The 26,729-nt window shown below is 31.8% G+C and overlaps 2 protein-coding genes across 3 annotated transcripts; both read left to right on the forward strand.

Annotated features, from left to right (window-relative positions):
* Nucleotides 1-3,246: 3,246 nt before the first annotated feature.
* On the forward strand, nucleotides 3,247-5,828 carry LOC106796343 (heterogeneous nuclear ribonucleoprotein 1). 2 transcript variants are annotated; one of them, XM_014768464.3, is made up of 2 exons: nucleotides 3,247-3,703; nucleotides 5,607-5,828. In XM_014768464.3, the coding sequence occupies exons 1-2, from the start codon at nucleotides 3,482-3,484 to the stop codon at nucleotides 5,700-5,702; spliced, it is 318 nt and encodes a 105-aa protein (XP_014623950.1). In that variant the 5' UTR covers nucleotides 3,247-3,481; the 3' UTR covers nucleotides 5,703-5,828. The 2 variants fall into 2 exon arrangements, with proteins under 2 accessions (XP_014623950.1, XP_040866252.1); XM_041010318.1 differs by lacking the exon at nucleotides 5,607-5,828 and adding an exon at nucleotides 5,430-5,525 and having other exon boundaries at nucleotides 3,252-3,703.
* Nucleotides 5,829-17,329: 11,501 nt separating this feature from the next.
* LOC100819032 (arabinosyltransferase XEG113) lies at nucleotides 17,330-26,439 on the forward strand. The gene is made up of 13 exons (XM_003548717.5): nucleotides 17,330-17,871; nucleotides 18,273-18,569; nucleotides 18,690-18,895; nucleotides 19,302-19,407; nucleotides 19,986-20,242; nucleotides 20,423-20,558; nucleotides 20,856-20,950; nucleotides 21,049-21,102; nucleotides 24,029-24,142; nucleotides 25,196-25,294; nucleotides 25,388-25,516; nucleotides 25,723-25,809; nucleotides 25,916-26,439. Exons 1-13 carry the CDS (start codon nucleotides 17,700-17,702, stop codon nucleotides 26,081-26,083), a joined length of 1,920 nt encoding a protein of 639 aa, XP_003548765.1. The 5' UTR covers nucleotides 17,330-17,699; the 3' UTR covers nucleotides 26,084-26,439.
* Nucleotides 26,440-26,729: the final 290 nt, after the last annotated feature.

Genomic DNA, 26,729 nt, shown 5'->3' on the forward strand with positions numbered 1-26,729 from the left:
AGAGAGACACAAAAAGAATTCAGGCGGTTAGTCCTTGGCGAATTCTTTTTGGCAAAGGGAGAAGAGAATGAAAAGGATGAATAGCACAAGTTTTTCAAGGTTTGGAAAACCAGAAAATTTCATAAAGCTTTTGGTACAAAGAAGAAGAAGAAGTTCAAAGAGATTCAAGGCTTGTAAAGGATTGATTGGAAAAGTAAAAGTGTGAAAGAATGTTGAAATGTAAAACAAAGCCTTGCTTTTATAGACTCTCCATGTCTGGTCAAGAAGACCATTCGGAAAAGTTATAACTTTTAGAAAAACTTAAAACCCATTTGAAAAAGTCAAAACCTTTTTGAAGAGTTACATCTTTTGATTTTTCAGAAATAGTCACTGGTAATCAATTACCAAATAAGTGTAATCGATTACACAAAGCTTTTGAGTAAAAGGATGTGACTCTTCACATTTAAATTTGAATTTCAACGTTCAAGGGCACTGGTAATCGATTACCAAAACATTGTAATCAATTACAGCCTTTTGAAAATAATTGGAACGTTGTAAATTCAGTTTGAAAACTTTTTCAAACTCATTTTGCTACTGGTAATCGATTACAACAATATGGTAATCGATTACCAGAGAGTAAACACTCTTTGGTAAAGGTTTTGTCAAAAAACCATGTGCTATTCAAAGTTTTGAAAAAAACTTTTTAATATTTATCTTGATTGAGTCTTTTCTTCATTCTTGAATCTTGAGTCTTGAATCTTGAATCTTGAGTCTTGAATCTTGAATCTTGATTCTTGAACTCTTGATTTGTTCTTGATTCTCTTGAGATGTTCTTTGATTCACTTGAGTTGTTCTTTGATCTTTGAGCTTTTTGTTCATCACCTTTGTCATCATCTTTTGTTGTCATCATTGTTATCATCAAAACACCTTTGAATCACATTCACCATGAAGCCTTGCTTCTACACGATTTTGTATAAAACTAATATTAATTTGACGATCTTAAATGTGCTTTTTGTAGTAGTGTATGGATTAATAATGTAAAATAATTTCAAATTATAATCCAATCACAAACTATTATAAATGATAAGATTATTCATTTTTATAATAACTATCTTAAAAATTATATAAAAAATATTTATAATTAATTAACAATGTATTTTTTTTTAACAATGTAAAGTCGTTAAACTCATACTTTTGTTATAATAAATGTAATGACTAGTTGTGAGAATTCATGCAGCTAAAAAAACGCACTTCAATTTAATTTGACGTACACATTGAAGTACATAGGTTAATTATTAGGCTACATATATACGTATAGAAAATAATTTGTATTGCCCCGTAGTATGCAATATATAAACTACCACTACTACCAAAAGCAATTTTAACATCGGCTTATTAACATCGGTTTTGTACAAAACCGATGTTAAGTTAAACGCGGTGGCATATTTGTAAATAAAGTATCCTTCTTAACATCGGTTTTCCAAAAAACCGATGATGTTAGCTAATGATGTTAACATCGGTTTTTCAAAAACCGATGTTAGCTAATGATGTTAACATCGGTTTTTCAAAAAGCGATGTTAACGTATAATATGTTAACATCGGTTTTCCAAAAAACCGATGTTACTGCATACACGTTAACATCGGTTTTTGAAAAACCGATGTTAACGTATGATATGTTAACATCGGTTTTCTAAAAAACCGATGTTAATATAAACTTTTTTTTAATTATTTATATATTTTAGAAAAATCATATATTGCATTATTAATTATATTTTAATTAAAAAAATATAATAATTAAGAAACAATTATAAATTCAAAAGGTAAACATTTAAAAATTAAACTAAATTTTTAAAATGAATTTCGTAATTTTAATTTTATTATTATTTAATCAACAAAATTTGACCAGACTTCGTCATATTTTTTGTCATTTGACTAAGCAAAGTTTTTTCTTCACTGCTTAAATGACCAACATACAAATGGAGGTGAAATTTAATATTTTGGTTACTACCAAATGCATTGTGTTAAGAGTAAATAGTGGATGCTACTAAAAAAAAGAGTAAATAGTGTATGTTAATAATTTAACTTTTTACACTAATATTTAATAATAAATTATTATGTACAATTTTTTTTCTCATGTTAGTTATCCTAAAAATTGTAGTAATAATAAATTTTAACTAATGAATGATATAAAAAAATTATATGGTTTCTTTATAGAAATTAAAATCTTCCGTAACTTTTTTTTGTCAAAGATCGGTTTACCGCAAATGTCCAAATGTAGTGTGTGACTACTACCCAAGTAAGTGTAGGGTCGGATTGATTAATTTTTTTTATTCGTAAAAATTAAACATAAAAATATATAATAACTATTCAACCAAGAAAAGACAAAAAAAAATAATTGTTTAGTCAGATTTCTTTAACCGATAAAATAATTTATGTATTTAGTATAATTATACCTTAACTTTTAGTGAAAATATTTAATTTATTGATTCTTTAGTCAACATGTTAAAAAAAAATTGTAAGATCTAATCAAGAAAAATAATCATATAAATGATGTTTAAATTATATAATTTTTTATGTGATTGCATGCAAATTTAATAATATAGAAAGAGAATATAAAATTATAGTATTCTTTAAAAAGTAAAAATAGAAAGATTCATTATATTCTGAACAGTAGCAATATTTATTATACATATATATCCTCGACACTAAATCATTTTTCTATACACATGATATGCATTGTTTACAGGAGAAGTAACATTATGACGTAGGGTTTACATAACATCAAGCAATTGGGGTGTCCGATTTTGGAATAGCCTTGGATTATAATTTTTTTAACAAAAATAATAAATGATCATTTATGTAAGCTTATTAAGGCTATTGGATAGTGCAAGACAATTAAGGCCTTGATCAGTTTCTTTTACATGAATCAGTTTCTATTGTTCGATTCGAAATACTTACAATTTTTTTTAACAAAAATGCAATTAATTACAAAATGCTTTCACTCTTTTTTAACAAAATAAAAAATATATGTATCTTTCATGTAAATGACAACAAATTTTTACATTAAAAAAACAGTAAATTTTATTTCTTTATTATTTTTTTCCTTCTGATTTATTATTATTTTTCTTACACTTAATTTTGTCTTTCTTGGTCCAAAGAAAGGATTGGAAGTGTATTTTGATTTTGATTATTAACTAAATAGAATTCCCACTGGCAACACCTGTTATAAAAAATGGAATCAAACAAATCTGAGCCGTGAAACGAGACTACCTTTTGAAAAACACTACAAAAACCAAACACACTCACTCGCACACTCTCATTCATTTATTCGTGTCTTGGAAGCCCTCACTCTTCCCTCTTTTCTTTCTTTCATCCCCAAATCAAAACCTAAATTCCCACCTTCAACTTTCTCCCCCAAATCGACCACCACCACTGTCAAGCCCATTCATATATATTTTATTCGTATATATACATACAGAGAGTGAGTGAGAGAGAGAGAAGAATGGATTCGGATCAAGGCAAGCTTTTCATCGGTGGGATTTCATGGGATACGACGGAGGACAAGCTCAAGGAGCATTTCGGTAACTACGGCGACGCTTTGAGCACTTCCATCATGCGGGAGAAGAACACTGGGAAGCCAAGGGGCTTCGGTTTCGTCGTTTTTGCAGATCCTAACATTCTAGATAGGGTTTTGGAAGACAAACATGTCATAGATGGCAGAACGGTAACGCTTCTATCATTTTTTTTGTCATTTCTTTACTTCATGTTCCGATTGAAAATATTGTATTGTACTTTTTAGCGTGATTGTTGCTGGTTCTGAATTGGGGATAATCTTGAAACCCTTTTTTGTTTTGGTTTATATCAGCGTATAATGATTAGTCTCTTGACTCTCATTTGTGTTGCATTGAACGTGCTTGGGCATTAATAATGGTTGACGTTGGACTCATAATAAAAACATTACACATAGTTTTTCCACTATGTAATTTGATGTGACAAGCAGGGAGCAAAGAAGTATATAATGGAAAGAGACAAGAGAGAATAAATTATGTTTTATTTAATTTGGATTAAGAAAAAAAATTAAAATTTCTACAATTCTAACCACCTAATCCGTTTAGGTGTCCCTTAGACTGATATAATTTTATCTTTAGTAAAAAATATCTCGTTCAATTAATTAAGAAAAAAGAATGTTTATAAATTATTATTAGTCATAATTTTTATAATTGATTGTTGTTAACATTTTTATGTTTTAGAGAAAAGTGAAGCTTAGAAATACAACTCTTATTTATAAGTCACAGTGTACAGCGGATATAACGGGAAATCATAAAGTACATTTAACAAGATCACATGATTCTAAAACACTACTACTTTTTTTTGTCATTTCTTTGCTTTTTGTTTAGGGTCTTAACTGTTCTCGCGGTTTGTTCATGGAGGTAGGGCTTATTTAGTTTTTTATTTCCTTGGCATATATTTACTTTTGGTTGACTAGTTTCTGTAACGCTGAGCTAATTGTTTTGTTCATGGCTTGCTTTGCTACTTTGGTTTTCTTAATTCAAGACGTGTTTATATTATGTAGTACTTCTTTATTTTATTCTTATACTTTTTAGTAATAGGGAAAAAATCAAATAGAAAGTAGGAACTTGGTTTTCAAAACTTAAAACAAAAAATAAGTTAAAAAAATTAATTCAATCTTAATATATAGTACTCTTAATAAATGTCTTACTATTTATAAAAAAACATATAAAAATGATTTTAATTGGTAAAAAAAATTCATAAAAAACAAAAAATAAATAATTTGAGAAATAATTTATATATTATAATATTAAGTTTCTTTAAAAATTTGCTTAAAGTCCTAAAGTTCTTGAACACGGCCCAGTAAATGATAAAACAGTAAGGTTGGTAAGAAATGAAATAAATGAGCAGAGCACCTCTTCTTTGAGAATAAAGAGTGGGGCCACCCATTCTCTGGACGAGGAACTCGATCTAGTTCTGAATTGCGTTCTGTTTGTTAGAATTGGCAAATATTGAACGAAACCACTCTTGCTCGTCGTCATACACTCTGTTGTAGAAATTGGTAGAGAGATTAACCAAGGTGAAGACACCCCGTCGTCATAAACTGATGAACCCCAATCATTTATTATCTTTTCAAATGATGAAGGTTTAGGAACTAATTCAAGACGTGTTTTGCCAAAACTCTTTCAAATGACCTAAAACAATAGAAACTGATTCATGTAAAAGCTTACATAATAATAAGTAAAATAAAATTTAGAGACCTAAGACAATAGCCTTAATTGTCTCGCACTATCCATGACCTTGATCTTGCACTATCCACGTTAACATAAAAATATATAATAACTATTCAATCCAAGGCTGCTGCTAGGTGGATTGTTGTTAAGGTACATGATTTAAATAAAAGTTCTACTTATATATATTTTATTTCATTATGTATTTAGTGTAATAGACAAAAAGGAATCACTGAATGTGGCTACTACGTGATGCACTGGATGTCCACGATAATCTTAGGATCTTTCAGGAATAATTGAGAAACGGTAATTGTTTATTTCAAACAAATTTGGTTTTTTTATAATTGTTATTACATTATTAATTTATTTTTTTATTTGATCATGCAGTATTTTAATAAAGTTAGACCATTGGAAGCAGAGAGATTCAAGGCACTTCGCATACAGTGGGCACAATATTATCTAAAAGTTAGAAATAAAACATAGGATGTTAGGCAACTACGTAACTTTAGGTTAATTAATTAGTTTACATACTTTGCATTACATTTTTTACAATTGTTGTTTCATCTTAACATTCAATAACCTTGTTGATAGTTAGTTTTTTTGCTAAAATCTATTTGAAAACAGAATGCAAATGATATATGTTGTGTGCTGTGTGGTCTGATTTTAAATTTACAGGTTAAATTTTGGTTTTTTTGTAAAAACAGAGACATTATTTAAAAAAAATTCCTGAAAACAACATCGATTTTTTATAAAAACCGATGTTAACTGTCAACAGCAACACATTCGTTAACATCGGTTTTTTGAAAAAACCGATGTTAAAATTCAATAGTAACACATTCGTTAACATCAGTTTTTTATAAAAACCGATGTTAACCCACGTTAACATCAGTTTTTTGAAAAAACCGATGTTAACTGTCTATAATAACACATTCGTTAACATCGGTTTTTTGAAAAAACCGATGTTAACTGTCAATAGTAACACATTCGTTAACATCGGTTTTTTCAGAAAACCGATATTAATACCGATGTTAACTGTCAACATTAACACATTCGTTAACATCGGTGTTTTGTAAAAACCGATGTTAACTTTCAACATTAATATACATTTTCTGGGTGTAATTCATATTAGCAACATCGGTTATTTATATAACTGATGTTGGTAATTTTACGTTAACATCGGTTTTTAAAAACCGATGTTAACGATAATACTATCAATGTCGGTACTTTCAACATCGGTTGAAAAACCGATGTTGAGAGTCATAAATAACCGATGTAGAAAGCATATTTTCTAATAGTGTACTGATTTCAGTGACACTAGGGTAAGCAGCCATATTACAGCGTATCCAAATTTTTCAAGAAGGCACCGCGAAGCCAGATGTAAGAGTAGGCGAATTTATACATAATTATATTTACAATTAGTTGCTAATGGAAAACCAGCTAGGAGACTTCAGACATGATAATCCAGGGGTCTAGGAGCACTTCCCCGGTAGCAAATGATTCTTAAGATTAATCCCCCCCGCTTGGATTTTTACATATAATATGTCAACTGACTAATTAATTTGTTGTTTAACGAAAAGTTATCAACCATGATTAACTGACTACTTAGTGGGTACTTGGTAGCAGTGTATACTTCCACATACTTAACAAGCTACGGATTAGTTTCTGACGAAGCTTGCTAGGGTTTTTATAATAATCCACTTGCAAAACATATTGTGGATTTCAACCTTTACTAAATTCTTAAATTGTTAGCTAGAAATTTATAAATTAATTTTATTACAATTTTAACATGTGTCTTTGGTAAGACTTAAGAGTGTGCATTGAACTTGAAATTTGATTAGTATATATTTGTTTTTATTAGGTATTTTTTTATTCAAAAACCCAAATACTTAGTTTTGCTTAATGTTCTAACTTACTTCTTTGTTGATAATTGTGTATATATTTTTAAAAGTTTATACTGTATTGTAAGAGAAAATACCACTTCTTTGCACCCCTAATATATTTTTTTTGTTACATAAAATTTGGAGAGAGAGAATAACTTTCCGGTCTAAGAAAAGAAAAATCTCTCAACTCAAAAATTACTTTCAGAGGGTTAAAAAAATGCTTATAGTATAGAGATACATTTACCTCTTCTAAAATAACGAGGCCACTTGATCCAACAGTAAGTTTCTCCATGATGTATACATTGGTTTGGCTGCATCATAAAACCTAAACCTAGGTGGCTGAAAAAATTACAAAAGTAAACTTTTTCTCTAGAAAAGTAAGATTTTCACTCTCAATCATTGAACAAGGAAAGTAGTTCTTTGAAACTAAATAAAAAGAATGAAATGAAACATGTTTGTAGATCAGTAAGTTTTTGAGCTTTTAATTGCAATTCATTTCTTATCTCTACCTCTAGAACAAACTTCCACTATTTACTAATGAGCTTAACACATTCAAATCATTGAAGCTCAACAAAGTGATTTCACACTCACATGCTCAGTAAGGGTAGGATTTCACTCAAAGAATGATCTGAATAGTACCTATGTCTTCCCAGTAATCATTGAATAGATAAGCCTGCATACAGATTGTCACACCGTAGGTAAATGTCCTTCTCAAAAGTTAAGCCTGCATATTAATTAAATATTCTCAAAAGATTCCTTTTACAGACAAATCATCTTATATTGATGTACTCATGAAATTTTCCTTGAGAAAATGATAATGTGTCTATTCTCTAATTTAGTATTTTTTTTTAGTTTTTCATTATGTGCATATAACCATGAGTAGTAGAATGAAGCAGTTTTGTTATTTCTAATTTTGGTTCAATGAATCATCAATTACAATACAATACGTGACAATGACAATGAATAGATACAAAATGTGGACACACTAACACACGTATAACATAAAATTTACCTTACTAGCAGAATAGGTTATAGGGAAGAAGATCAATAGAAGTAGTTGAACAAAGGGAACCATTTTTTATCCTAAAGTTATTCCATATCGAGAGAACACAGCTTGAGGTAAAATCTAAAATGATAAATGTGATGTGAGTCAATTTAACAAAAAATTGCTTTATTTCATCACAACAAACATTATCGAAACAAACATTACCGCTGCAAACACAATCACCAAGGGTGTTGATACCAAAATAGTATTCTAAGTTGGGATGACTAAGTCCAAGAAAATTGGCAGTGCCTTGAACAAAAAACAGTCAAAATCATCTTAGTCAATGATGTTAACAAGAACCATTTATAGTACACTCATTTCATAGCTAAAATAATTCTATATCCTCAATAAACTATATATCTTATAAGTAGTGTGAGGATTTCCTTTATCAGTAATTGAAGTTAAAATGGATTTTGTTTAAAGCGACATTTTAGAGAAACAAAGGAAAAATCATTTCTAGGTCTTCTATAATTACTTCAACGTCTACTATATGTGATTCTTTAACCATATTAACTAACTTCATACGTGTTATACACAACATACCTCCATGGTCAGTGATTTTCCTAGAAGAAGTCTACACATGACAAAATGTCCATTCTATACAAAAGGTTGAATCCTTTTTGCAGATATGCAGTAAGATATAGTATTGCAAATTATTCAATAGAGGTTAAAAATTGCATAATGGTAAACCATAAATCTGCATGTTTCGTGTCTTTTGGACAATCAACCTTAATGAGTACTTCGAGATTAACTTGGCTGAAGGACGTCATAGAGCTAGTCCTGAAGCAATATCCCTACCAGTGACACAAGCACCATACATATAATTCGAAACACCCAAAAGTCAAGCTAACAACATGGGAATTCATCTTCTTTAATGATCATTGTGTGATTGAATAAAGTCTACTAGTAATGTTGGGGCGTATGGTGAAAATGTATCCATATTTATTGATCGATTAGTTCAATGACTTGGTTTTTCAAGAGAACTAGTCATGATTACTTTTTGTGTAGAGACGTCATGACAATGAGGAAGAAGATAGAAGATAGATACAAATAGCATTCGACCATACAAACAAATAACGTTCAGCTTAGAAAAGATGTTGTGAATATGTGGATTCTAATAAAGGAATAACATTTCAAATAAAATAAAGTACAAGAGTGTCATTCTTGAAATACAAATCTATATATTAAAAAAAATAATTTGTTAGCATCAACCCTTAAAAGATTTATTTTAAGTACTTTAGTTTTTATTCAAAAAGATAAATTTATTTTTATTGGCTCCAGACCATAGGTATCCTCTATGAGAGGATACTCACGCTAGTTGATCCATGCACTTGGTGGTAAAGAAATTTTTTATTAAACTTTTGTATTTTGAATGTAATAAATGCCTTATCTTTTTTTTTTTTTTTTACTTTCACATGCTTAAAAATCAATTATAAAGATTGATATCAACAAAACCACAATGTTATATAAAAATGAAAGTTATAGCTTGAATACACGAATGGTTTTGTTTTGTTAAACTGTAGACAACCAAAATTGATTTGATTGCATGAATACTTTCTACTAGAAAAGCGCTTTTCTACGATGGTTATTTTGGACATTCTACGTTGGTTATTAACCGTCGTCGTAGGCACCTTCGTAAAAAGTGAAGATTTTCTATGACGATTCCTTAAAAAACTGTCTTAGAAAAAGGTACCCTTCTAAGACGTTTTTAGTTGAAAACCGTCTTAGAATGAGACACTTTCTAAGACGGTTTTTCAGATAACCGTCTTAAAATGTATTTTTTTTTTAAATAAAAATATATATTGACGATTCTAAGACGGTTCTCTAGAAAACCGTCTTAGAATGTAAGAATGTCTACATTTTCAGATGCGTTTCTCTAAAAAATGATTTTTTTATTCATTTGTGAGGAATACATCCGGAAGAAAATGTTCTTCTCAAAGTCGAATTTTTTATTCATTTGTGAGGAATACATCCAGAAGAAAATGATTTTTTAATTTTTTTTTAGAGAAACACATCTGAAAATGTAGACATTCTTACAAATGCAATTATTGTAAAAATCAAAAGAACAAAATCCAACTAAATCAGAGTTATTTCCAATAAAAATATCCATAGACTTAATGGCAAAATTAAAATAAGGTACCTAAGGAGGAATTCCAAGAATATATCCAAACGTAGATTAAAATAGTTCTTAAGTTTATCCCTTGGAATAATATGAATATATCTTTCATCATACAATGAAAAAATGATGCCTACAATTTTTTTATCCCTTGGAAAAAATATGTGGGACATCATGCCAAACTCTATATAATTGAATCCACATCAAAATAAGAATAGTCCAAATTTTGAGACCAATGACTGTGAATGTATGAATACATGATTTTGATGATATCAAAGAATAATCAAACAAGGTTGCTTTCAACATTACTTCAACAAACATTCAAAGGTTAAGCATTGCTTCAAGATTAATACAAGGTTGCTTCAACAAATAAGCATTGCTTCAAGATTCATTCAAGATCTGCTTTTGCCTCAAAACACAATGTTTCCAACATATCAAGGCACTAGTAATCGATTACCAGGCAGTGTAATCAATTACTAGAAGACAAGTTTGCAAATCAGCTTCTTAAAAGGGTTTGAAATTTGAATTTTGAAAGTTGTAATCGATTACCATTGATGTGTAATCGATTACCAGCAACGGAACTCTTGAAATTCAATTTGAAAAGTCATGACCCTTCAAAATATAACTATGTAATCGATTACCACCAGTAAAGAATTTCAGAAAAAGCTTTTTGAAAAGACACATCTCTTCAAATCATTTTGAAAAGGCACGAAGGGCCTATATATATGTGTGTCTGACTTCGAAAAGCAAGAGAGAGATATTCTAAGAGAACTTCATTGTCAAACAAAGGTAAAATTGTTGGAGTTGAAAAAATAGGTATGAATCTCTCTACCTCCATAAAAAAAATGCTTTACTTATTCATGATCTTATGTATGGTTTATTAAGGCCACTTGATCAACAAGCCCAACAAGTGGTATCAAATGATACCAAAAGGTCACTTGTCTTTGATTGATTACTTTTGATGATTGTTTTTGATTGTCTTCGATGATTGTGTTTGAGAGTTATGTTGATTGTCTTTATTGATTACTTTTGATGATTGTTTTTTATTATTATATATTTTGATTATTTATACTGAATATGTATTTTTGTGGGTGCAAAATAGTTAGTTTTAAGGCCTTTTGATATCATTTGATTCTCATATATTCCAACAAGCGGTAACATTTTCTTTTTGGGCCAAGAAATGATACTTTGAACAGTATGGCATGCTCTACTCCTTTAATTCATTATAAATTGCTTAATGCTATTCTTCTCTCTGCTTATGATTTGTTTTTTATGTAGACAAAGGGGGAGAGATAGATAAAAGATAAGATAGTAAGGGGACTTATCTATTTTTTTTAGACAATTTTTTTATATATATACAAAATCTTCAACTGTTTCATATAAGAAATCATTGCAAAATCAAGGGGGAGTAAACTATACAGATAGATATTCTTTTGTTTTTACTCCTAACTTATAGATGGTTGTCATCATCAAAAAGGGGGAGAATGTGAATCATGCAGGTGTCATACCCTAATTTTGTCTGGGGACGATCATTAGCAAACATTTGGATTCTTGCCAAGCGAATTGAGCTGCTTAACACCAATTACCACGCTTTCTATAAGATTTTTCAATGTTTTGGAAGGAAATGTGCAAATTACTCAAAAGGAGGGCAAAAGGGTCACTTTAGGTGCATTTTTCAGCCCCTAAGCCACTTAGATAACTTCATGATGAAGTAACCAACTTGCATGGGCAAGCAAGTTGCTTTAGAATGAAGTTATCAGCTTGCCTGGGCAAGCTACCTTCAGCCCAAATGCTTCATTTTGCTATAAATAGGCATGGGAAGGCTGAAGCAAAGGATCCCTGAGTTCCCAAAGGTCCAAAAAGAAGATAAAACAAGGTCGAAACACTTTCGAATAGCATCCGTGATCGATTCCTACACCGTTTGTCGTTCGTTCTTCGATCTTTCTTCATTCGTTCTTCGTTCTTCGTCCGGTTAATGCTTGCTTTAAGGATTTGAATTTGATTTATGTGAATGTATGAATACATGATTTTGATAATGCCAAAGAAGAATCAAACAAGGTTGCTTCAAAGGACAAGCATTGCTTCAAGATAAATACAAGGTTGCTTCAATAAATAAAGCCTTGCTTCAAGATTAAATCAAGATCAAGCCTTGCCTCAAAACAAAGTGTTTTTAAGACATCCAAGGCTCTAGTAATCAATTACTAGGCAGTGTAATCGATTACCAGAAGACAATTTTGAAAAATAGTTGTTAAAAAGGGTTTTGAATTTGAATTTTGAACTTGTAAACGATTACCAGATGTTTGTAATCAATTACCAACAACGAAACACTTGAAATTCAAATTCAAAAGTCATGACCCTTCAAAATATAAATGTGTAATCGATTACCAGAAACCTGTAATCGATTACCAGTGAAAAAATTCAAAAAAAGCTTTTTAAAAAGACATATCTCTTCAAACCATTTTGAAAAGGCATGAAGGGCCTATATATATGTGTGTATGATTTAAAAAAGTAAGAGAGAGATATTCCAATAGAACTTCATTGTCAAATGCTCTCTCAACAACTTTTGGGCAAACACTTGCAAATCTATTAAGAGTTCATCTAGGAACTTCAAATTGTATTATCCATTCTAAAGGAGAGAAATCATTCTGTTCATCTCAGAAAGTAAAATGCAATCAAGAGACTGGTTGTCTCTTGAATTATGAGTTTCCTGAACACAAGGGAAAGGGATTCCTTGGGTGTTTAGAACTTGTAAAAAAGATTTTTTACAAAGTTAGTGAAAATCTCAAGTGGGTTGCTTGAGGACTGGATGTAGGCACGAGAAGTGGCCGAACCAATATAAATCAAGTTTGCATTTCTCTCTTCCATTATCTCATTTATTTTATTTTAATCAATTTTGTCTTGCAAGTTTAAAGAACATTGTTAAATTGATTGCTACTTCTTCTTCTGCATTCTGAGCCTATCATTGAAAAGGGGGTTAAAAGTTTGTTAGTGGGAATTTAGAAAATTAATTCAACCTCCCTCTTAAGTTATTGGGGCCACTTGTCCAACAATTTATGGACCCTTAGGGGTCCCCTTTATTGTTTGTGCCTCTTCATCTCCTTCTTCGATCATCGGTGATCTTTTTCCTTGTTCAAGCGAGTTTTGACTAATCATTCATACCGTAATCTCGTTTAATCACCGTTAAAATAAAATTCAACCGATCGTTTTTGTTTTAATCTCACTTAGTCACTGTTTAAATTAATTTCAACCGATCGTTTGTGTTGTAATCTCATTGAATCACTGTTTAAATAAATTTTGACTGATCATTTGTGTCGTAAACTCTTTTCATTAATGTAAAACAAGTGTTAAACGGTCATTATCGCCGCAAGTTATCTTAAAAAAGGGATTGAAGATTAGTGAGCCAAAACCAAATAAAACCAACTCATAAACTTCTTCATTTCATCAAAAAAATCAAGAGATCGTTCAAAGGTCCAACGCCTTAACGATTCTCTCCTTTCAAAAATAAAGAGGTCATTTCAAGGTCCAACGCCTTAACGATTCTCTCCTTTCAAAAATCAAGAGGTCGTGTCAAGGTCCAATGCCTTAACGATTATCCGCTTTCAAACTTGAGAAGATCGTTTCAAGGTCCAACGCCTTAACAACTCTTTCTCCTCTTTTCAAAAATCAAAAAATCGTTTCAAAGGTCCAACCCCTTAAACGACTTTTGTCCACAATTAAAATCAATCTTTCGAAACAGATAAAATCAATGTAACAAATAAACCTTCAGTTCTTAAAGAACTACGTAGGTCTGATTAGCTCATTGCACCCGAGGATACATAGGAGCGAGGGAAACACCCTTGTTAACCCCAAAAATGTAAAAAACATAAAAGGGAAAAATATAACATAAAAAAGAAAAATACATAGTTTTGAAGTCGTGATTTGCACACTTGATTAGAGACTATCGTCCCTTGTGACGAGCGCGTGGAGTGCTAATACCTTCCCCGTTTGACCTTTTCCATCGTCTTCTTTTGGTTTTTCCAACGTTTTCCTCAAATAAACGTTGGTGGTGACTCCACGCGTTTTCCTTCAATGAAAGACGCACCATCGAGTCCCGCGTCGCGCCCCTGCCGGAGAGCAGGTTGCAACAACAATTTTCAGGTTTTTGATGATGCCAAAAAGAATTTGCTTGATAATTATTCTCATCATAAAAAAAGGGGAGAATGTGAATAATGTAGGTTTTGATGATGTTGAGAAGAATTCACTTGCTAATGATTGTCATCATCAAAAAGGGGGAGATTGTGAATGTATGAATACAGGATTTTGATGATGTCAAAGAATAATCAAACAAGGTTGCTTTCAACATTACTTCAACTAACATTCAAAGGTTAAGCATTGCTTCAAGATTAATACAAGGTTGCTTCAACAAACAAGCATTGCTTCAAGATTCATTCAAGATCAACTTTTGCCTCAAAACACAATGTTTCCAACATATCAAGGCATTGGTAATCGAAAGCAGAAAACGAAACTGGAAATTGAAGCAGAAAACGAAAATGGAGTTCTACGTGAACAGTACCATGCGCGTGAACAGTAACACGAAAACTGAAAAATGAAATCCTACAATAATCTATGCGTGAACAGTAACACGAACCCTCTTAAAACCCTAGCAGCTGGGCTCACTAAAGGTCACTAGGCTCCAAAGCTTACAAATCTGATAAAATTGGACGACAAATAAAATTGTCTGCTCTCTTCAAGTCCAAGTCGGTTCAGCCTAATTACGGATCCAAGCCCAATTGCTTGTAATTCTCCTGAAATTAAATTAAAACACAGAAATAGTCAAGTAGGCCCAAATGATAAAATTGCATAATTAATTTGACAATTAAGGTTAATCAGTAATTAAAATGGTGACAAAAAAGGGTAAGAAATCAGAGAAAATAATGACACATCAATTCCTTAATTTTTTCTACTTTTTTTAAAGATATTATAAGACAGTTCTTTGAAAAACCATCTTAGAATATTTATATTCTAAGACGATTTTTGAAAAAACTATCTTAGAATCCTCAATTTTTTTTATTTAAAAAAAGACATTTTGAGACGGTTCTTTAAAAAACCATCTTAGAATAGGATTTTTAGCTAACAACTATCTTAGAAGGGTACTCTTCTAAGACGGTTTTTAGCTAATAACCGTCTTAGAAGGATACATTTTTCTAAGATGATTTTTTGAAAACCGTTGTCGAAAGACAAGACTTTCGACGACGTTGGCTTCAAAGATGATTTTGAATCGTCTTTGAATGTGCTTAAGAACTGTCGTCTTATGTCATTTTTGCAGTAGTGGTTGCACTTTGATCATGGATAATATTATTTTCCTTTCAAGCTTTTGGTCATCTCTTCTTTTGACCGTCTCACTTCTAATACAACAAATTCTGTTTGGAAGGTTGACATACTTCAAGTTTATGCTTGACAATTTTCTCCACGCTCCTTGATCAAGTCTTGTCATATAAACAAAATCTTAAAGCAAACCATTAATAGTTAACTTTAGATAACTTTGAATTTATTTTTTAAAAGTTTGTTGTCAATAAAACTTTAGCTTCATGAGGAGTTTTGTGTCAACAATGGCTTTTGATGGCAGCAACATGAAATCATCTTTTGCTGATGTGGTTCATTATAATTTTATCATATCTTAGCGACAGAGACTAAAAATGAAAATGCACTATATTATAGGGACTAAAATCATATTTAAGGTCATAAATTAAGTTTTAGTCTTTGTGGCTAACATAGTAACATTAGAGAATATTTTTTGGTGGTGTAAACCACTACAAAAACTTTATGACATCAATAAATCACCATAAAAAATGTGTAAGTACTAAAACTCATAGTTTATTGTGTAAAGACGAATAGTTAAAATGAGAATAACTACAAAAATCAAATGAATAATTTAATCTTTAAAATCCTATCAATAACAATATACTTTTATATGATAAATTATAATATACAACTTAAAGAGTAATGTTCTTATTCTTCCCATTCTCATAACATTCTCTCTTATCTCTTATCAGCATGTATATTTCTCACACTACTTATGCAAAAAAATTTCTAACATATCAAACTATCCTCTCCTTATTTTTATATGTATAATTGATCTTTTCAACTATCTATTTCTTTAAATCTATCCTTTTTTTTATATCTTTCTTTAATGGAACATTTGATAGGTGAGAAATTTTTTCATGGCTGAGCATTATCATGATTCTGGAAAAACATTATGCAAATCATGTTTCTTGGTAAAGAATAATTTTTTTTTGTTTGACCATTAAAATCTTAATATAAGTTTTTTAAGAATTAAAGAGTTACACAATATTTTTATCACATTAAATAATATAATAAGGAATAAGATGATATTTTTATTCTAGTAAAAGAAAAATTATTTGGGAAAGAAAGATTCCCAACTCCTACCATGAGAAAGTTTTTGTAGGAAATTAATTAAAAACAATATAGGGAAACATTTTTTTCGAGGAATACATTTTTTTTAAATTGATACCGAACACATGAAACTAAGTTTTTCAACCTTTCGGGAAAAAAATCTTCTACCTATCAAACACCCCATAAAGGATTAAATATTTTTTTAGTCATTGTAATTTAGTATTTTTTATTTATTTTTTGTTCTTACAATTTTTATTTTATTTTTAGTCATTGTAAGTTATGTTTGTTTTGTTCTTATGATGCTTTAAATAGGCTTTTTTTCACTAGTATTATCTAAAACAATTTAAGAAATAAACAATAAAAATATAATTTGTAACGACTAACAATAAAAAATTTAAGGATTAAAAAAGTATTTAAACTTTCTTTGAACTAGATTTTAATATTTTTTAAAGAAGACCAATAATTAAAAATAATCTTATATTACAATTCAAATTAATTTTTGAAATCTAAAATATAATTTATATTTAAAAAATATTTATTATGAGTTATAATTATATAAAAAAAATATTTATCTTATGCAAACACCACCTAAAATTCTAATTTGACACTAATGCAAAAGGCTTTCTTAAAAAAATTGTTAAAATTGTTCTGCATCCCCTCTGTGATTTCCTGAAAGAGAAACGGTTTAAAATCTGCCATAAAAAGGGAAAATAAAAAAAGGTCAACAGATCTAAAATCAAAACCAATGTAATTATAGAGTAATTAAAAAAAGATTGCTCATTGGTTGGTATTTTGGTCATGTAGAGAAATACAAATAACAAAACAAAACTAAGGCTGTCATGTTGAGCAAGCCGGCAAGCATATGAGTTGACCATCACATTCATAGAATCTGGAAGTGGCAATCTGAACCAAACAAACCACTCTCAAGGTTAATCAAATCTTGGTTCTTTTCATTTCACCAGCTTCTACTTTTCTTGTTCTGAAGCAGGGGAAAATGACAATGGTTTTTTGGTAGTGGTAATTTGTGAAACATTGATTTGGTAAAGATGGCGTGGAGAAAAGGGTGTGAGGAAGTGGCTAATTCGAAGCCTCTGTTCCTCACGATCTACACTGTTGTCATCATTGGAATCGTGGTTTCCTCCTTCTTCGTCTTCTCTGCTATATACTCAACCAACCCTCCTTCTGCTCAATCTTCTGCATGGCTCTCTTCCATTTCGAGTATGTGTTTCCGTTAAAAATCATGCCTTTTCTTGTTCCTTGTTAGTTTTAGCTTCATTTTTAAATACCCATTTCTATTTTTTTTTCTTATCATTCCTTAAATAACGATACTAGCTTTTTTATGTTATTGGGTTGCGGGAATGTTTGAAGGTGCTTGAGTTTTGGAGCATTATCTAAATCCCTAAGTTTTGTCTTGTTTTTCTGCTGGGCTTATTGAATTGTTGTCGGAAAAGGAAAGTTGAGATATATGTTTTCTTTTGTATGTGTGTGAGATGTTAACTCTATTGACAATTTAATGGTGGTGGTGCCCATGTAGGACAATTTTTATGTATTTAAAGCCTTGGCCTTCTTACAATATGCATGAATTGAATTTTAAACCTTAGTTGAACATGGCTTTGCAGGTGATGAAACTCGTGTTACAGATCAGACACTAAAGGTTTCTCGGTCAGCAGCGGTGCTTATTGTGCCCACTCCTTCCCCAGGATCACAAAATGAATGGCCAACGTCTATATGGGATGATCCACCACCCAATAAAAAGATGCCACCTTTGGAGGATTTCAGGCTGACCAAGAAACTGGTTCAGCAAAGGGTGAAGGATAATGCTGTAATAGTGACCTTTGGTAACTATGCATTCATGGATTTTATTCTGACGTGGGTTAAACAATTGAGAGATCTGGGGGTTTCTAATTTCCTTGTTGGTGAGCATCTCTGTTTAAGTCTTGTTTTATCTGTCATGTATATTATTATGCAGTAGTGATGCCTTACTAGAAATGCATATCCAGTATTTTGTTGTTTGAATTTTGAAACCTACATTTTAGGTGCAATGGATACCAAATTAGTGGAGGCACTCTATTGGAAAGGGATACCAGTTTTTGACATGGGCAGCCATATGAGCACAGTAGATGTTGGCTGGGGGTCTCCGACATTTCATAAAATGGGGAGAGAAAAAGTTATTCTGATAGACTCAATACTGCCTTTTGGTTTCGAGCTGTTGATGTGTGATACTGACATGGTTTGGTTGAAGGTGATATTCATTTTTACACATGCTTTCTAGAGTCAATTTGTTTCAATTATGAGGATGATTCGTAGGCTTGGTTAGATTTTGATTATTGATCTGAAAGAAGCAGTGAAATTCTATTGATTAGGATATTTTCTTTCTCTACAGTGAATGCAATGAAGTTATCAGAGATTCTGTTCATTTTGTTGTCCAGTTTGCTATAGCATTTAAATTCCCCTATCCCCTATAGTTTTATTTGTTTTTATCATTTATCTCTATTTTTCCGTGCAATTATTACGATTTCTTATGATCTTTTTTAAATTCATTATGCACAATCATCTTTTATTCTCATCTTTTACAATGTCTCCAAGCCGATAATCTGATTGTATGTTATTCCTATTACATATCATTGAATAATGTAATTGTTAAACAGAACCCACTTCCGTATCTTGCTCGTTATCCAGAAGCAGATGTTTTAACTTCAAGTGATCAAGTTATACCAACGGTTGTTGATGATAGTTTGGAAAATTGGCCTGAAGGTGAATATTAACTTTCTTTAATTATTTTTACTGTGCTTATGTTGGTTCTTCTAGCATTTTTATTTTCTGCCATTAACCATTTTTATGAATTATATAGAACATGTAACCCAATCAAGTGCCAGTCAAATGACATCTATGGGCAAGAAAATTTCTTCTTTGAATGATAGCCATCTTTCATATGCCAATTCATAAAAACAATTTTGAGACATCACTTTAGAGTGGCTTGTTACCTTGTTTGGCATGGCTTTAGATTAGAAGCTAGGAAATTGATTTTCTATGCAACCTTTGACAAATGTCTGAAGGTTTTCTTATTCTATTATTGGTCTTCCATGTACATAAAAGTAAAATTAATCTTATTGAAGTTCACATCTTGTGGCACATTCTTCAGCATAACCAACCTATGAAATTAAATGGCATAATCTGTAGCAAGTTTTTCTCTCCCTGGTTATATTGCTTTGAATCACAGTAACCAATTCATTTCTCTTACCTATTGTTTCTCTTCATCTCTCATTTATTCTGCATACGGTTTCACGTTATTTTGACTGTATATTGATGATCTTGTCTATCACCTTGAATAGTTAGTGGCGCATACAACATAGGAATTTTCCATTGGAGACCTACAGAGTCTGCAAAAAAATTGGCAAAGCAATGGAAAGAAATGCTCCTAGCTGATGACCAGATATGGGATCAGAATGGGTTTAATGATATTGTTCACAGACAGTTAGGTCCTTCTGTTGATGATGAAAGTGGGCTTGTTTTTGCTTTTGATGGAAAACTGAAGCTGGGGATTTTGCCTGCAAGTATCTTCTGTAGTGGACATACATATTTCGTCCAGGTAGGATTTATTCAATTGACAATTCTAAACTGTTTGAAATACTTTTGTCTTCTGATTTTTTATGTGCTATACCTTTTTTTTTCTTTCATGCAATAAACAATCTGGAGAAATCTTGATCAGATTAGAGAAATTGTGTACCTGTTTGATGTAAGAATGTTTATTTATATATTATGATTGTAGGCTATGTACCAGCAACTAAGGTTGGAGCCATATGCAGTGCACACAACATTTCAATATGGAGGCACTGAAGGAAAGCGCCATCGATTGCGAGAAGCCATGCTGTTCCTTGATCCACCAGAATACTATAATCCTCCGGGTAAATTAGTTGTTGTTCCTCACTCAATTTGGGTGTGCAGAAATTCACTTAATTTTATTTATTTTAAATGCACTTGTGTAAATACACACCCATTTCACTATTTGTCGTGTTACTTAAATCTTGTATTGAGTGGTTTATACTCTATCTGCATTTAAGCTAGAATCATACTATGATGCTGAATTCTAAAAGTTTTTCACTAGAGCATATGAATGGATTGGTTACAGTTTCCACTTCTGATCAATTAGTCAACTCTTTCATGAAATTACTGCAACCTAATTTTTAGATAAACTTTTGCAGGGGGTTTCTTGTCATTTAAGCCACATATTCCAAAAAACTTGTTGCTAAGTGGGGAGCATAATGTTGAATCACATTTTACTCTTGTTAATTATCAAGTATGTACGTATCAACCTGATCTTGTTCATGTCTACATTTTAAGCAAAATTATGTTGCATGTTGTAATATTTGTTACACTTTTTTTTTTCTTTTTCAGATTAAACAGATTAGGGCAGCACTTGCAATTGCTTCCCTTTTGGACAGAACGCTGGTAAGAACTAATTTTTGGGATCATACATGCTTATTGTATTACATGTTGAATTGCAAAGTGTCTCATCATCAATACTCTTAACTTTCATGGTCAATATCCTATTAAGTGATACACCATTAACAATTAGATGAAAATGGACTAGACTTTTTTTTTTTATAGATTGTTGGCTCGGTAATTCTTAATAAATATGCTTAAAATTCTAAAAGAATTATTTATATGAAACTTGTAAAAATGAGAAAAATTGAGGGATATTTGAACTGAAAACCGTGTTAGAGTACACAGCGGATGCTCCTTTATATAGATTAATTACAATCAATATAATTAATTATGGGAGATATTGCTCCTATAATTCTGATATGATAATAATGACATAATCTGAAATTGATCCTACTTTGAATCTCAACACTCCCCCTCAAGCTGAAGCTTACTAAGCAATTAACTTGTTACAAGAAAATTTATTCCCGAGAAAAAACATAAAATTGAGCTCCACTAAAAAAGACAATAGTTTGAATGACAACTCAGGGATGTTGGCGAAGTTGGGGTATATTGCTAGAAAGAGAGAGCTGGAATTTGAAGACGACTCAAGGATCTTGGTGAAATCAGGGAATATTGCTAGGAAGAGAGAGCTGGAATATCCATCAGCCTAAGAAAATTCAAAGCAAGTTCCGATCTTCTTAAAACCAAGATTTGGAAGCTTCAAACAAATATTAGTGAATACCCAAAATTATTTAAAACTTGAAAAAGAGAAAATCTTCATCAATAGCAAGATTTCCCGAGTGTCATAATGGGCTAAAACAAGACAAGCAAAGCATATGCTGCAACAAAGGTGCCAGGGTTTTGAAGCCGTCAAGGGAAAGAAACCATATGCGAGCAAACAGCAACATGTATGCAAAACATAGGCTAAAGAGGCAAGCACGCAAAAGAACTCGGATGAAGGTGAAACTGCAGGATTAGGGTCATCCGAGTTGGTCGGCCTCATTGCCATCAGGGCGGCTGGAACAGAAATCCGATGCACCGTCAAGCGCGGGAAACAGAAACCCGAAGGCATCAAAAGGGGGAAACATCAAACCAACATGGAATGGCCCCTAACCTTGGGTAAGGGCGCAATGAAGGGGCGGCCAAGCTGGTGAAGTCGCTATCTGAATGGAGTGGCCATGCGCTGTCACGCACCGGCAGAATTGTGCGCACAGAACCTGTTTGGCCTGGACAAACAGGGCGCGCGTGGGAGTGTGGCTCGTCCTTTGGTGACGCTGTAACCACCAACATGTAGATAATTGAATGGCGAGTCCAATGGTGTAGTCACTGGTCAGAAAGGTCACTGGAGGACAGCGGAAGTCGCCAGGAAAGTTATAAATGTTGCCGGAAAAGGAGCAGCTAGTAGAAGGGTCCACCAGAATGCGAAAAACAAAGGAAAGAAGTTTGCCAGAAAAGGTACAGTGAGTATAAAGGTCCACCGGGGACAATGGGTGCCTGGTGGGGGACAATTTTTGTTATTCCCTCAACCTAGCTCTAGATACCATGTGAAAATGAGAGAAACTGAGGGATATTTGGACTGAAAACCGTGTCATAGTACACAGCAGATGTTCCTTTATATAGATTAATTACAATTAATTATAGGAGATATTGTTCCTATAATTCTGATATGATAATAAAGAGAATTTAAAATTAATCCTATTTTGATTCTCAACAAAACTAAAGAACTAGCTTGTTACTTTAATTTGCTATGCAGTTGTGCAGTGTATTGCTTGCTTAATGCTTAATTAAACCAAAACCATTTATAGCAGAATTGTTTTTTGGCAGAAGAGAACCAGTTGGATACTTCCGTAAATTTATGTTGTGGTACATATTGAAAGCACACATTCATGTCACATATTTTCATTATTGTGATAAGCCATAGTTTTACATAGCTGTCCTACTCGTCCCATATTATTTTTGCATTCATCAGTATTGATATGTCTTAGGGTTCTAGATTGTTGAAAACTGTTTGTATTCATAGGGAATTAATGTCTAGGATAGCTAAAAAAGGCAGATTCATGTATAGTGGCTTATCATTATCCTAGGGAGTTATATTTTCTAATTATTTCTCTTAAATGTAATTCAATATGAATATGAATGATTATAAATCAAGATGCTGCTGAGTGCTTCTTCACTCAAACATTTCACCAAAATCTAGTCCTCAACTTAGACTATGGCTGTTTTCTGTCGCATAATCATAAGCTACTAGCTATGGTTGAATTGAAGATTCTTGATTCACACTGTATTCACCATTATCGATGAAGTTGTCATTGTAACTATTACAGCTGTTATTATCCCATCTTCTCCATGGTTCCTTGGTTCTTTTCCTTCTCTTTTGTTAATATTGTTGCTTTCCAATTATCCAGTGAGTGGAAAATAACTGCTAGCATAATTCTGGTACTGGTTTCTTGATTCTTCATTCTCCCTTCCCCCTTCTAATAAATAACATTCCTTGAAAAGGTGCCTAAAGCAGCAAGCATCCCTACCATCCAAAATATACTGAAATACATTATTCAATGTGCTAACATGTTGAAATGGTTAATTTAACTGGTTTTGAATTTCAGTTTTAGTCGAAAATGTTTTGTGATCAGTGTTATGAATGGCGGATGGCAGAACATGGCGGAGGGCCAAAATTCTGCCGTATAAACATGCAATTGCGCCCTATGGCAGGCATCCCTTCACAAATTGCATATGGCGGTTGGCAAAAAAAACCGCCATGCCATTCCGCCATGGCTTCTATTTAACAATACTATTTGTGATAAGACAGTTTTAATTGAAATATACACCTGGCGGAGGTGATTTAGCTATTGTGGGTATGCCTGGTTTTTTATTGATGGCTTCATTTTTTGTTGCTATTTTAACTTAATAAATTCTATATTTCTATCTTGAAGTAGATTCTTTGTGTGTTTAGGTTATGCCTCCACTATGGTGCAGGATTGATAGGCTATGGTATGCCCATCCTGGTATTTTGGAAGGGTCCATGACTAGACAACCTTTTCTCTGTCCTTTGGACCATGTATTTGAGGTATTTAATGGTTCCTTATTATTTTTATTGTTCATTTATCAATTGGATCATTTGGAACTGGAAGATTAATTAATCATATTGATACCTTTGGGTCTAAGTACCAAATACTGAGCAAAGGTCTATGCCACAAGTAAAAATACTTTTATGTTGTACTCAATGAGCAATATGTTTCTTATTATTGAGGTCTGAAAACCGTTGGGATATGGGGATAATTGGTCCCAAAAGACTTCATAACCAAAAAAATAAAAAGTTTCATAGGTTTATGGACTATTCTGTTGGTCTGCAGGTCAATGAGAAATAATTGAAGATCTTTTGTCATAATTGTAGCTGTAGTAATTCAGAAAAACATATACTTGGGCAGAACTGAAAGTTAATGATTGAAGTTAAAACTAGTATTTCAAAGATATTTCATTGCATTTTTGTAGAAAATCTTTTTTGTAATTTTCTATCTTATAATATTCTGAAAGTAACCCAGAAAACAGACAAGTAAATTTTGAAAAGTAGAAGAATAATTGAACCTCAAATTCATTGAAATTCAATTCACGATGATATATGATTAGTGTCAGTGACTGCTGTACGACATTGAATAAAAGTGAATAGCCTCTGATGGGAGTGGAATGTGTGTTCAAAATCAAAACCTTTCTCTTTATAGACTTCATTATGCCCGTATCATTTCATGAAATGCAGAAGAAATGGACCTTGAATGGGCTCAAAGTGTAGAATTTATCCATATGTATTTTCATTTGCACTATATATCACGATTCCTTTGTTACGTGATTTCTTTCAATAAAATAAGATAATTTATTTTTGGTGTTTGATTCATGTTTAAACTCTACCTCAAGAGTGTACTTAAAATTAAATTGGATTGTTTTTATTTTTTTTATTTTTTCTATATGATTTTTGAATTTTGCGTTTTCTCCAATTCTTGTTGCAACATTTAATATTTAATGTGTTCCCCATCTTTTCTTCCTCACCACCTCTCCCTTGTTTACATAAGTATAACATTTTATCAGTCACTTCCTTATGCTGCCATGGAAATGCACTCTACTGTAGGTGAATGTCATGTTGAAAAAGCTCCCTGAAGAAGAGTTTGGTCCTCAAATAGATTTTCGAGAGTACTCAATACTTGATAATCCCTCTCTGCCGTCAGAGGTACTAAATGTCTATTACATCAAATTTAAATCATGATTCTTGTTTCTTGATTTATGTGAATTTAAACTTATATGCCTTGGTTCTTGAGTGCAGGTAAAAAAGTCATGGCTTGATGTTCAGCTCTGTAAAGAAGGAACCCAAGATTGTGATGCATCAGCATCAAATGATACCAATGTTGGAGGAGGAGTACTTAAATTTCCTAAGCACAGCAATGAAGAAACGGTATTTGATTATATATCATTATATCTATTATCATGTCTATTGACTCTATGCATTTAATACTCCTTTCTGTTTAAATTTTTCTAATTCAACCCCATAAACTACACTGATATGATTATAAAGAATGTCCAATTCTAAATGATTATATATCATTATATCTATTATCATGTGCATCCATTTAACACTGTTGTTTCTACCTGTATCTGCAGTTTATGAAAGTATTCTCATCATTCAAGGATGTAAAAGTTATCAAGTTCTCTTCAGTGCAAGAGGCATTCACAGGTTTCACTGACAAGGCAAGGACATTTTGCTTTTTTGATTTGAAGTTTTACTTTTTGAGTTAGAGTCGAACTACAAAGTAATAAATTTATCGTGTGCTGATGCCATGCATTTATTTTCCAGGAAAGGGAAGATAAATTCAGAAACCGTGTTAAGCGGTATGTGGGCATATGGTGTTGTGTGCCGGATCACACTCCTGGTCACATATATTATGATATGTACTGGGATGAGAAACCAGGATGGAAAGCAGTTCCTCCTCAAACTTCTGAGGATGATCATCCACCTTATTGAAATCACCTTAGATTTGTGTTAGTTAAAACACTGATGAATGGGGAAATAAGACACACAAATCCAAAGGAGATTTAGTTTCTAACTAATTGTCAACAAGATTCTATACTTACACAAGTGAAGAATCTGTATCCATATTGAAAATGTAAGATATTCTTAGAGATTAGACAATTAGTTCTTGTGTAACAATTAAGAATTTATTTTGTTTTGTATCATGTTACCAATATATTGCAACCAAGAGAAATGGAGGCCCTAAATTTCTTAGAGGGTGCACTTTTTGGTCTTTGATGTCTTGGTAGATATTGTATTGACTGTAATTAAATACTGGAGACATTCAATTGTATCACTCTTTTCTTCCATATTTTATTTTAAACTGAAAAAAAAGTGATGCTCGATTTTCTGTTGTCAATTTGCATGTGTTTATTTTATTTGACCGGCTATTGATTTTATGTTAATTTATATTCTTCTCTTAAGGTGTCCTTAAACAAAATAGACTAGGCATTAATTTGTCAACGGATTTTTTGCTGTAAGCGACAACTTCAAATTTGAATATATGATTCCAGTACATACATTTGTCTGTGACTCTCCATGTTTTGAGGATCAATTTCTAGAATCTAACTAAATCGTTTATTTGGCATTTTTATGTACA

This window comes from Glycine max, chromosome 16, assembly GCF_000004515.6.
Source record: "Glycine max cultivar Williams 82 chromosome 16, Glycine_max_v4.0, whole genome shotgun sequence".
Taxonomy (NCBI): Eukaryota; Viridiplantae; Streptophyta; class Magnoliopsida; order Fabales; family Fabaceae; genus Glycine; species Glycine max.

Bases quoted from the DNA above. Each gene is read 5' to 3' on its own strand.
- LOC106796343 (XM_014768464.3), top strand. From the start codon at position 3,482: ATGGATTCGGATCAAGGCAAGCTTTTCATCGGTGGGATTTCATGGGAT. The intron at 3,704-5,606 runs GTAACGCTTCTA...TTGATCATGCAG, and splicing joins ATGTCATAGATGGCAGAACG to TATTTTAATAAAGTTAGACC.
- LOC100819032 (XM_003548717.5), top strand. From the start codon at position 17,700: ATGGCGTGGAGAAAAGGGTGTGAGGAAGTGGCTAATTCGAAGCCTCTG. The intron at 18,570-18,689 runs GTGAGCATCTCT...CCTACATTTTAG, and splicing joins GGTTTCTAATTTCCTTGTTG to GTGCAATGGATACCAAATTA. The intron at 25,295-25,387 runs GTACTAAATGTC...TCTTGAGTGCAG, and splicing joins ATCCCTCTCTGCCGTCAGAG to GTAAAAAAGTCATGGCTTGA.